Below are 12,738 nucleotides of genomic sequence, written 5' to 3'. Positions count from 1 at the left end.
TATCAATTTATGCTCTTCCATTCTATCCACTTATCTAATCAAATTTTATTATATACATTTTGTATATTCAGCTTGCTATTACATACAGGTACAATCTACCCTTTCCAAATTCTCATCAATTTTTTCTCTACCTTGCCACAGGTTTTGTCTTGGTCTCAGTTTTAACTTACTCCAACTAAAAGTCTGCAATGAATTAAGTAATGAATTTATACTCACAAAAAAAGGTTTCTTCTTACAAAAAAAGGAATATCAATTAGATGAGCCAGAGTGAATCAGATTTATATGACTGTATAACAACAAGCTAGTGGGATATATTGGTCTGCTTCATCACTTCACCACACTATTAATTACCATCTAGTAGTGTAATTGAGGCAGCAATTGCCTAGTAGTGTGGGTTCAAATACCTCTCTTCGAATTACAGGTCAAGTAAGGTCCCTATCTGTAGCATGTATATATTGATGCCTATTTTCCAGTTCTTTGTGAGAGCTAAAAATGATGACAGATATGAATGCAGATTGGTGCCTGGCTCATATCAGGGTCTCACTATTATTTACTCATTGAAGTTGATACTTTTTCAAAAGATAAGATGGTGAAATTCTAAATTTGTTGATTTGCCTTAATGAAACAACAGTGTAACCTGCTGTAACTGGCTTGTGGAGAAGGCTAGAAAGTGTACAGAAGTAAGTAACGACATTTTCAACTTCATCAATTATTTGGCACAGTTTATATTACTGCCACTATTTTCATCAATACATTGGTTATCCTTAAAGTTATATTAAAACTAACTCATAGGTTTGTTTTTTGTCTATAAGCGAAGATTGGAAAATTAAAATGACATTCAAGTTTAGAACGAACTAGACACAAATTTAACATAAATGTGAAATATAAATGAAGCCTCCACTTTTTAGGGTTTTTATGTCACTGGATTATAGAAGCAATTGCAGCAACTAATTTGTGTGACAGAGACAGAAGCCAAGAATATTTGGTTAATTCATTAGATACTGAAGTTTTGTCTTTATTATCTATACATTTCCGAGTCAGAGTCAGATTTAGGTCTTTCCTATGAGAGATGAAGACTCACATGGGCCCGTAGCCAGAGCTGGTGAATGTGCAGAACAGTTGCAGCAAAACTCCAAGTGAGTGTTTGAACCTCCACTAAAGTGTTCTCTTCGCACTTGTTATTACTGTTTAGTTGCCAGGTCATGTCTGACTCTTTTTCAACCCCATGGCCTATAGCCCTCCAGGCTCCACTGGCATTGAATTCTCTAGAAGAATACTGTAGTTGGTTGCCATTTCCTTCTCCAAGGAATCTTCCCGACCCAGGGATCGAAACCGCGTCTCCTGCATTGCAGGTGGAACCTACTGCTGAGCCATCAGGGAGGCCCTACATATTCCCAACACTTACTTTGTAAATGTCCAAAATAAAATGAATTAAAAACTCAATAAAAATATGCTGAATGATTGGGGAAGAGCTATTTCAAAGCTGAGGATTTTTCCTCCATACTTGGAAAGAGAATTTGCAAATTTTGCACTGAGACATAGGAAACATTTTGAGAGATATGACAGAGCAAGAACAGATCAAAATTGCTTTAGTTCTTAAAACAGATGTAAAAACATTTATAGATACACCACCTGTTGTCAGTGAAGACCAGATAAACACCTCAATACTGAGCAGATAATTAGGAAATCTGATTCATAATACAAACAACCAGAAAGCATGTGACTTCATCTATAGAAAAATGACTATTTATAATGACTGTAAATGACTATAGTTGAATTATTTTTCAGTCTTTTAGTTTTTATTGCTTAATAACAGTACTACTAACAGAGGAGATAGCTGAGGGTTAAAATTCAGCAGGATTGAGGCAATTCATCATAAAGACATAATACAATTTATATTTCTCTAGAGATTAACAGAGAGGATCTCTGCTGCTCCTAGACACTTTCCACTAATCAATAATATATGGGAAAAAGTGATACTTAGGAATTTAAAAAGTGGTTCAACATTTTGTGATAGGAGGAGAAGATAAAAAGTACATGAAATAAAATCAGTATTTTTAGAAAATATAAAATATAAAGAAACATATACCTATAAATTCTACAGGATATATGAGCTTGCATGTTTAAACAGAAGTACAAATAAAGCTCTCTAGAATTCTCAAGAAAGCAACTGTCTCAATAAAACATCCTTAATACTACTCTTTGATGACTTTTACTGCTTCTCCTGTCACTTAGCACACCACCATTTTTGCAATACCTGTATATCTTATTTTAAAATAAGAAGTTTTAAGAAGTCCATTGTATTTCTATACACTGACAATACAAAAATTGAAAATGTAATTAAAAGTAACTAAAATGACACTACATGTAAAGCACCAAAATCAAAAAGATTAAATAGAAAATAAAACAGTTATATATTCAGTTCATAATTATGGAAAGTGTACTTGATGAAATTCATCACTCATTCAAAAATAGCAGGAAACTCCTTAATCTTAGAGAAGGTGAAGGTGAAGTGTCTCAGTCGTGTCCAACTCTTTGCGACCCCATGGACTGTAGTCTACCAGGCTCCTCCGTCCATGGGATTTTCCAGGCAAGAATACTGGAGTAGGTTGTCACTTCCTTCTCCAGGAGATCTTCCCGACCAAGGGATCCCGCATTTTAGGCAGACACTTTACCAGCTAAGCCACCAAGGAAGTTTCAATCTTAGAGAGGATATCTCATGGGGAAGCTTTTTTTTTTTTTTTTTTAATTCACATGCTGATGTTTTCAGTAGATATTTATTGATATATATATAATCTTAAATATCTACTGAAAACATCAGCATGTGAATTTTTAAAAAGCTTTCCCATGAGATATGAAGTGTGCCAAACAGTCCCAATATTACCATTTAAATAATATGTTGCTAGATGTCCTATCTAGGCAATACCACAAGGAAAAGAAATTAAAAGCCATAACTGTTGGAAACAAAGAGACAAAATTGCCTTTTACAATGACATAATTTTGGCACAAGTGCATACTCTATGATTTCATTCTATAAGTTCAAGAAAAGAAAAAATAATGTATCCATTAAAAGTCAAGACTGTAGTTATCCTTAGTGGGTGGAGAATGGAAGGGGGAGTGAGGGAACTTCTGATGCTATGTTCCTCAATCTGTGTGTTCATTTTGTGAAATTTTGTTGAGCTAATTATTATTTGTATACTCCTCTAAATGTATGCACTCTTCTAAATGTATGCACTCCTCTAAATGTATTTTCTTCAGGAAAAATGTTGATGTATAAAAGGTAAAAGTAATAAATAAAATGTTACTCATTTAAATAGTATTAAAATAAACATCTGGCAAGATTAAAATAAAAATGAGGCAAAAAAATAATTGAATTTTGGTAGCATAACTGTCCCCCACTTAACCCCTCTCTCAATACACCAGGCTGTTAAAGCTTTATGGGCGATTTTGCTAAATTTCCTGGAAAGTATTTCTCCCCCTGTGCAAAAGTATTCCAGAGAGATAAAAGTTCTCAAACTTATTTTATAGGACTCCTGTAAATTCAATACCAAATGAAAAAGAAAAAGGAAATCAAATTATAAACAAATCTTACTGATTATTATGAAAATGAAAGTCGCTCCGTCATGTCTGACTCTTTGCGACCTCATGGACTGTAGCCTGCCAGGCTCCTCTGTCCATGGAATTCTCCAGGTCAGAATACTGGAGTGGGTAGCTGTTCATTTCTCCAAGTGATCTTCCCAACCCAAGGATTGAACCCAAACAGATTAAAAAAGATAACACTTTTACAAACTCAAGTTAAGGCTGTGTTTGTGTTCCTTTATCAAGTAGAATTTATCCTATTATTATTTATCCAAAGATGGTTCAACTTTACAGAATTTCTCAGTGTAATATTATATTGAGCAGATTGAAGAAGAAAAATACATCATTATCCTAATGTCTGCAAAATATCACTTGACAGAATGTAAAGAAATTATCATTCTGTTGATATATCTCAGAATTTGGCAAGAGAATCACTCACTACTATTTAGAGTCAATACTTTCAGTTATAACTAAACAAAATTGTGAATTTACTTTTGAGTTTTCTTGTTCCCTTTTCAACATATTCATGATGAAACTCTCGACATCCAGCACCTCTACTAGCATCTCTACAATCTTACACTCATTTTATTTTATTTTCAGGAAAAGAATATACTAATCACACAGACCATGCTCTCTGCTTCTGCCTAAGATGGAATAATAAGGACTGGATTTACTTTTCCTTCTAAAGTAACTTCACATAAAATACACAAAACAATAGTTCTCAGAATCCTGGTCACCAGGCATTGAAGGGCAACAATGGTCCCTATGAGGAAAAACATTGAGTCCTACAATTGCCCAGCCTTTTGCTGTCAGGGATTTTTCTGGGCTGCAGAGATATACTTCTGAGAACACCTTCTGGTCCATTAGTAGAGATTTCTCTCACAAGAAAATCCTTCCAATCATACCTTAATAGCAATTACTCCTGCAGATTGATAATGTCAACAATTGTTCTGTGGTTCTCAGTCATGGTTGTGAATTACAATTACCTGAGGCAGCTTACAGTTAAAAAAAGAAGCACATGTTATTTGCATTTAAAAATCATTCCAGGTGATTTTTTAGTATAAGCAGCTTTCAGATTACACTTTGAGAAACACTGTATTACGTATTTAGTTTACCTTGTCTCAGAATAGGAAAATAAGTTTTATAAATGGTCCCTTAAAACTCAAAGAAGTTCCTCTATTTGGAATATATGACTTCCTATGAATTGACAGTGGTGAATTTCCTGCATAAGTTTGGAGTCTGTGGAAAACAGACACCGATGACTCCTTCCACACTAGTTTTACTAACACATCAAGTATCCATGTTTATGTCCAGACAGCTTAAATGCAGGGATTTCTCAACCTAGACTGATAATACAATGGTCCACATCCATCTTCATGGATCTGGCATAAGCAACATGGAGAGTTGAGCAGATATTAGAGATGGGACATAGCCATTGGATAGTTTTATTAATAAAAAGAAACAAAGGATTTATCATATATTTGGTCACTTACTATATGACGGAGTAATGCTAAACTAAATGAAATGTGTGTGTATACATACATGTGTGTGCAGTAATATGACAGAATCCAGAATCCTAGGAGATAGAAAAGCTGAAATAATAAGGGAAATATTTTCTGAATATCAAAACTGAACTAGGTTTCTCTCTCATTTGCTCAGAGCATATCATGTTTATTCCTATCATGACTTTAATTTAATAATATGCTTTGATTGTGTGTGTAACCAACTTTATTCCACTAAACTGGAAATGTGTGTTCTTAAACACTCTATCTTCACTCCTAGTGCAGTGCGTTGAATCTTAAATATGGAAGGTGCTTGATATACATTTGTCAACTGAGTAAATAAACCTATGAATAGCATTACCTATATCTTTGATGACAAAAAGAGCCATGTCCAAAATCTGAATAAAAAAATCAGTATTATGTCAATGAAAACTAAGGAAATTAGTCCCCAAACAGATATTGATTTCCTTTTAAGCTTTTTTCAGTGTTCACTGATGCAGTGAACATGAACTTGGGCAAACTCCAAGAGATGGTGAGAGACAAGAAGGCCTGGCGTGCTGCAGTCCATGGGGTCACAAAGAGTTGTAAACAAATGGGCGAATGAACAACAATGTTCACATATATGGGCATAGTCGTAAAAATTGACTATGTCCAAATTTATAAAATAGAAACACAGTATTATCAAAATAGCAAGCAAGATAACTATAGAAGAAATGTCCTAAGGAAGAAGTTGTTTTCCTTCTATGTTCTTTTATTCTTTAGGCACATGTGTAGGATTATAGTCAGAAGGGAAAACAGAAGTACCCAGGAGCATGTTTCTCCAGGATGACAACAATGTCCAAAATTATTGGAAGTTTCATCTAGTTACTCAAATAATTCATGCATTACCCAATTCTGTCCTTTGGCTTGATGTTTCTGAATCAACTTATAAGAAAATTGCTTGAATCCTCTAAACATTAACTTAGTTAATATCAAACTTAATTCTTGCTTATGGTTGTCTTTCAGGATCCAAAGACATTCAAAATTCAGCATAAGATCTGAATCTGTTATTCTGACAAACATTTCCTAATAGATGACTCCTTAAGGGACAGCATCAACTCAGTAAGATGCAATGTTTATTAAAAACCTACTATAGGTGAAAATTTATTAATTAAATAATCCAGTGTATATCATATAGTAAGTTTATGTTTATACCATGAAATATGGCTATAAAATATTGATTTTCTCATGTTAAAATTGACTTCTATAATTCAATACCACCAACATGCATTCAGTTTTTAAATAAAAAAGTTTAAATATAATACATATTCAAAAGAAAAAGATAATATACTTTTTAAAGCAATATGATCCTGAAATTGTGAAGTATTTTTTCTTGTCAGGGTTTCAAAACCAGGACAAAGATTCACATGGTATTATTTACTCTCAAGATACCTTCTCTGTGCCAAATATCTCATGTCTTGAATATCTATGAACTGAGAGCCCTTATTGTGTTGGCCTATAATTGTGTGTGTGTGTGTGTGTGTGTGTGCGCGCGCTCAGTCATGTTTGACTCTTTGCAACCCCATGGACTGTAGCCCACCAGGCTCCTCTGTCCATGGGATTTTCCCAGGCAAGAATACTTGAGCAGGTTGCCATTTCCTTCTACAGGGGATCTTTCCCACCCAAGGATCAAACCCGTGTCTCTGGCATCTCCTGCACTGGCAGGCAGATTCTTTACCACTGTGCCACCTGGGAAGCCCCTCTGGACTATGATTAGAAAATAAAAATTCATTTTTAATCAATTTTATTAGACAAACTGTTAAGAGAAATCTGGCTTAAAAAATCTGTGGAGTCCATTCCAAGGAGGATGTGTGGAATTGAGTAAACATACGCATGCGTGCCTGCTTAGTAGCTCAGTTGTGTCCAGTTCTCTGTGAACCCATGGACTGTAGCCTGCCAGGCTCCTCTGTCCATGATATTTTCCAGGCAAGAATACTGGAGTGGGTAGTCATTCCCTTCTCCATGGGCTCTTCCCAGCCCAGCAATCGAACATGTGTCTCCTGCATTGCAGGTGGATTCTTTACCATCTAAGCCATTAGGGAAGCCCTGAGTAAACATATATTGTATGAGTAATTACATATGCATATATATAATATCACATACAAAATAATGTATATATATTTTTTGAAATCAGTAACTATTTCTCTGTAATGTAGCACAATACAAATTATACCAATGTAATGTCAGAATGAAATATTTGATCAGAATTATATTAAAGAAAGATATCTTCTGAATGAATAAGAGCACATAAGTTTTTGGGAAGCTGGACTTCAGTGAAAAGTCACATGTCGGTTTCTCAGTTTCTTCATAGATGTTTTCATCTCCTTATTTCTCAGTGTGTAGATAAGAGGGTTCAAGAGTGGAGTAAAAATGGTGTAAAACACAGAGAGGAGCTTGTCCACAGAGAACCTACTAAAAGGCCACACATAAATGAAAATGCAGGGCCCAAAGAAGAGTGTGACTACCATGATATGTGCAGAGCAAGTTGAGAGTGCTTTGGATACACCACCAGCTGCACGCTGTCGGACATTGATGAGAATAACAGTGTAGGAGATCAGGAGGAGAAGAAAACAACTCATGGAAAGCAACCCGCTGTCTGAGATCATAAGTATACCCAAGACATAGGTGTCCAGGCAGGCAAGCTTGATCACGAGAGGAAGGTCACAGAAAAAGCTGTCCACCTCGTTGGGGCCACAGTAAGGTAAATTTACAGTAAAGGCTACCTGACTAATGGAGTGCACAAATCCAATGACCCATGAAACCAGCACCAGCCCCACGCAAGTCCGCCGGCTCATCACTGTCATGTAATGCAAAGGCTTGCATATGGCCACATACCTGTCATAGGCCATTGTAACAAGAAGTACCATCTCAGCCCCTCCAACAAAGTGCAAGAAGAAGATTTGAGCCATACATCCTCTGAAGGAGATGAGCTTTTGATCACTAAGGAAGTCCCTGATCATCTTGGGAGTGGCAAATGAGGCCAGCCATATGTCCAGGAAAGAGAGATTCCCCAGCAGGAAGTACATAGGGGAGGAGTGTAGGTGGGGGTCAGATATTACAGTGACCACAATGATAAGGTTGCCCAGCACAGTGACCACATAGATCTCAGAGAAGAACACAAAGAAAAATTTTTGAAGATGTTGTGAAGTGCAGAGTCCATGCAACACAAATTCTGACACCAAGGAATAATTCTGCAGGTCCATTATCACTGGTCTCAGATTTTGTTCTGAATCTACACAAAGAAAAGAGATATAAGTGAAAGTGCCTATCATTTCCCAGGCACATTAAAGTGATTAACTAAGTGTGATCTAAATTTAATTTTTAAGTTGTAAGAGACAACATAAAATATGATATATAGACGATTAAAACCAATTCCCTACCAACATATTTATTCACCTTTTTCAGACTTCAGTGTTTCCTTAGGGGCAGTTAGACATTCTGGGAGACTCTAGCACAGATGAGAGTTGTGGGAATATTTTTTTTTTCCATTATCTAGCCTTTGCCCATGAGCAAATGTAGAATCAATCATGTATAGAATGTGAACCAAAAATTCTTGTAGGATTGAGAATATAAAGATTTTCTTAATAGAATTATAGTCTGTCCACCTGTCAATATTATCAGCCAATGCGTAACTGTTTTTAAGTAACAAACCTAAGAATTGGAATTAAAACTTAATTTAAAATAATGCCATCAATGACAATTGACTATACATTGTCAAGTCTCCCCTTCTCTCCTCTTTTTTCCACTTACTGTGCTTAGTCGCTCAGTCATGTCAGACTGTTTGCGACCCCATGGCCTATAGCCCTCCAAGCTCCTCTGTCCATGGGGATTCTCCAGGCAAGAATACTGGAGCAGGTTGCCATGCCCTCCTCTAGGGTATCTTCCCAACTCCGGGATCGAACCCAGGTCTCCCACATTGCAGATGGATTCTTTATTCACTGAGCTACCAGGGAAGCCCCTTGCATTTACCTACACAAACTCAAAACAATATCTGGCAAAGATTTGATGGGTGGCCATATCTATATATCTAAACACCAATCAAGATGTCTCTCACCAGAAACCAAGAGATGAAGTAAATTTCATTCCTCCATGGCAAATTAAAAGAAAAACTATTCTTCCAAACTAAAAAGCATGATTTGGGCTAAAACCATATTTGAGATGATATATAAATATATGATAACTGCCAGATTGTGAACCGTTGTATATGCTGTTTAGTAAACTGGTGGGTAGTGACATTATTGTGCTATATATGAGTTATAGAATGGCATTTGTCATATTTTCTGTTACTGTCTTTGAGCAAAATTTGATCTAAATAGTAGCCCAATTATATACAATTTTAATCTAAAGCATGAATCTGTACCATTAGGGAGAACAGCCTCAGTTGAGGCCACAGGACTCTTTCCTAAACTTGGAGAAAACATAATTATCAAATCTACAAATGACAGAAATCTGATGGAGTTCACTTATAAAATATTACAAAAGGCTAGAAAAATGGGCTGTAGTCAGCAAATTCTATATATGGAAAAGAGAGAGAAAAGAGTGTAGACTGATACTTACCATGTTAATAGGGATATAGACTATTATTCATGCACTTTTTTATAATTGTGTTTTTTATGCTTTTAATTATAATGAAAATATATTTTGTCTTTTATCATTTAGAAGTAAGAGAAAGCTGTTTTTGTCAAAAAATGAAAAACGCCCTTATTGTATAGTTTGCTATAATGCTTGTGACTAACTGAATGATAAAGAAGATCTGGTTCAGAAAAATTATATCTTATTTTCCAATCAATATTCAACTCAAGATATGGCTTCCCAAAGAGCAGTAGAGTTAGTATCTCTTTCAGGTTAACCTATTTGGAATTTTTTTTGGTCTTATTTATTAAATCTAATTTATCAACTATAAAATTCACCTATTTTAAGTGCAAAAACTCTATGATACTTAGTAAACATATCTTCTGTACTAATTTACTCCTTCACACACTCACTATTTCAGACCATATCTACATAACACCAACAGAGTTTCCCATTTTCACTTAATGAAGTATACAGAAACCAACCATTATGAAAGAAAATTAGTAAATTTACCTAAGATTTATACAGTTCCCCTGATTTCACACATTTTAAAAAATTACTGCTTTTATCATCTTTTTCAATTTGGTTTGGGAATAAAAAGCTAATGGTCTAATTCATTTGTATTTGTAATTCTTTTAAAATAAACTGACTATTTTGAAAGGGTTTTAGGATAGCTTTCAATGAATGAGATTTTTCTTAGTACCTCTCAGCAAGAACCAGAGCATAAAACCTATGAAATAATTTGGTGAGGTGGGGGGAGAGGCTGCTTTCACAATTAGGTATAAAAGATTGCTAAATTCAGTATTTGATTTTAAAATGTAGCTTTGAGCTCCCCAGAAGTACAGTGAGATGTATGGATCCCACTATTGATTTATCATGAGAAATAAGCTGGTGTTTTGCTTTCCTCACAAGAGGAAGTTATTGTATAAATCTATTTGTAAAGGCATTGAAAAGAGTTCTTTATGAAAAATTTTACAAAACATGTAGACCTGTCCTTTGTAAGAGTTTTATTATGTTTATCCTTTATAAAATTGAAAATATAAGTTTTGTAAGGTTTCTACAGGGAACTAAAGTAACACAGGGGCTTCCCAGGTGGTGCTAGTGATAAGGAATCCGCCTGCCAACACAGGAGACTCGAGATGTGGGTTTGATTCCTATGTTGGGAAGACCCCCTGGAGTAGGAAATGGCAACCCACTCCAGTAATCTTGCCTGGAAAATTCCATGGATGAGGAGCCTGGTGGGCTACAGCCTACATGGGGCCCCAAAGTGTCAGACACAACTGAGCAATCAAGCACGTAAAGTGGCACATTCCACGCTTGAAACATTCCAATGATATGAGTAGGATACAATAGTAAAATTTTAAAATCTAAAGGAATTAATGGTTTTATCTGTTTTAAACCACTCAAATAGCACTCAACAGACTTTTGTCACGATAATAAGGGCTCAAAAACTTTTTATTCCTCTTGAACTTTTATAAATGCATTATATTTAATTGCAACACCTTTGGTAATAGACTGGGGTTATAAACTTGAAGTTAAGTGCTTCATGGACAGAATAGTCATAAATCACAATTCAGGAACCCTTCATAAATATAGTTGGATTACCCTGACACCCATGGTAGCATACATAATACAGACCATAATGGCAGTATCTTTATTGATATTTCTTTCTCCTTATGACCATGAAAAATTTCACATGTAAACCTAAAACATAACTATGTTTAATTTAGTGTTTTATAAAAATTAAGAGAATGAAAAGTTGAAATAATCAAATGGAAAACTCAGGAAACAAAAAATTAAAAAAACAACTTCTACTTGCTGTTGAATCAAAATGTTCCAAAATTAGATATTGGTGATGGATGCACAACTCTGAAATGTAAAAATATTAAAAACCATTGAGCTGAACACTTAAAATGAGTGAACTCTATGGTATGTAAACTATAACTCAATAAAGTTTTTTAAAAATAGATGCTAAAAGAAGTAGAATAAGAAAAACTTAAATAGGGTTCTAATTTCAGAGACCCTTTTATGATTTGCAAGGGCTTTTTAAAGCTCATTAAACAAATGCTGAATTTATAATCAGGGAAAAAAATGAGGTTGATTATGTATACCTACAAAAGATACTTAAATACAGCACTGAAAAAATTTAAATGTTAATACATTTTACTCTAATCATTTAATATACAAGATAATAGAATAAAACAGTCTCTATCCGACTTTTATGTTTAGACACACATTCACTTAAATATACATCAAATGATTTTTACTAACCTGGAGTTAAAATATTCAGTATTGACACTGTAGATCCCTCAGTTTGAATTTTACATCTAATATACTTAAATAAAAAATTTTAAAGCATGCATATTTTTATTCCAGAGAAGATTTAATTATCTCTTCTTCCTCCTAAAAATAATTCAGAGAAACGTCATTTTAAAAAAGATAGAGAACTTCAGATTTGAGTCACTCCCAGATTTCAGATATAAATGTCTATATCCTCTCGCCCATCAGATTAAGAATCCTTTAAAGATGGGCTATTTTTGGCCAATTATCATAATGGAGTCTGGGGAATAAACCATCTTCTAGTGGAAATTTTTGGTATTGCATCATGTTCACTTCCCTAATTGATAATGGAAGAAACATTTTAAATGTCTGTCAGATTATAGTATCACAATTGCAATTATTTTAATAAGTCAACTAGAATAATAAGGCATCATTATCTAGTTTAAAAAGTATAAAATATTCTTTCCTCTTGGTGATTTAGTCGCTAAGTCATGTCCGACTTTTGCAATCCCATGGACTGTAGCCTGCCAGGCTCCTCTGTCCATGGGATTCTCCAGGCAAGGATACTGGAGTGGGTTGCCATTTCCTCTCCAGAGGATCTTCCTGACCTAGGAATTGAACCCTCATCTCCTGCATTGCAGGCAAATTCTTTATCAACTGAGCTATGAGGGAAGACCTAAAAAAATATGCATGCTTCTTTCTTAAATAGTCAAATTAAGAATTTACGTTCTAAAAATATGCTGAAAACCTGCCAACCCCATACATT

At 34.8% G+C, this 12,738-nt stretch overlaps 1 protein-coding gene across 1 annotated transcript; it reads right to left on the bottom strand.

Annotated features, from left to right (window-relative positions):
- Positions 1-7,273: 7,273 nt before the first annotated feature.
- Positions 7,274-12,127, bottom strand: LOC122705123 (olfactory receptor 4K14). The gene is made up of 2 exons (XM_043920331.1): positions 11,964-12,127; positions 7,274-8,352 (listed from the first exon to the last, which is right to left on the bottom strand). The coding sequence occupies exon 2, from the start codon at positions 8,321-8,323 to the stop codon at positions 7,391-7,393; it is 933 nt and encodes a 310-aa protein (XP_043776266.1). The 5' UTR covers positions 8,324-8,352; positions 11,964-12,127; the 3' UTR covers positions 7,274-7,390.
- Between the last annotated feature and the right edge of the window lie 611 nt (positions 12,128-12,738).

The sequence above is a fragment of the Cervus elaphus genome, chromosome 12 (assembly GCF_910594005.1).
Source record: "Cervus elaphus chromosome 12, mCerEla1.1, whole genome shotgun sequence".
Taxonomy (NCBI): Eukaryota; Metazoa; Chordata; class Mammalia; order Artiodactyla; family Cervidae; genus Cervus; species Cervus elaphus.
The sequence above is the reverse complement of the archived record's forward strand: the minus strand, read 5'-3'. Positions and strand labels throughout refer to the sequence as shown.

Coding starts and splice junctions, on each gene's coding strand:
- LOC122705123 (XM_043920331.1), bottom strand. CDS start 8,323: ATGGACCTGCAGAATTATTCCTTGGTGTCAGAATTTGTGTTGCATGGA.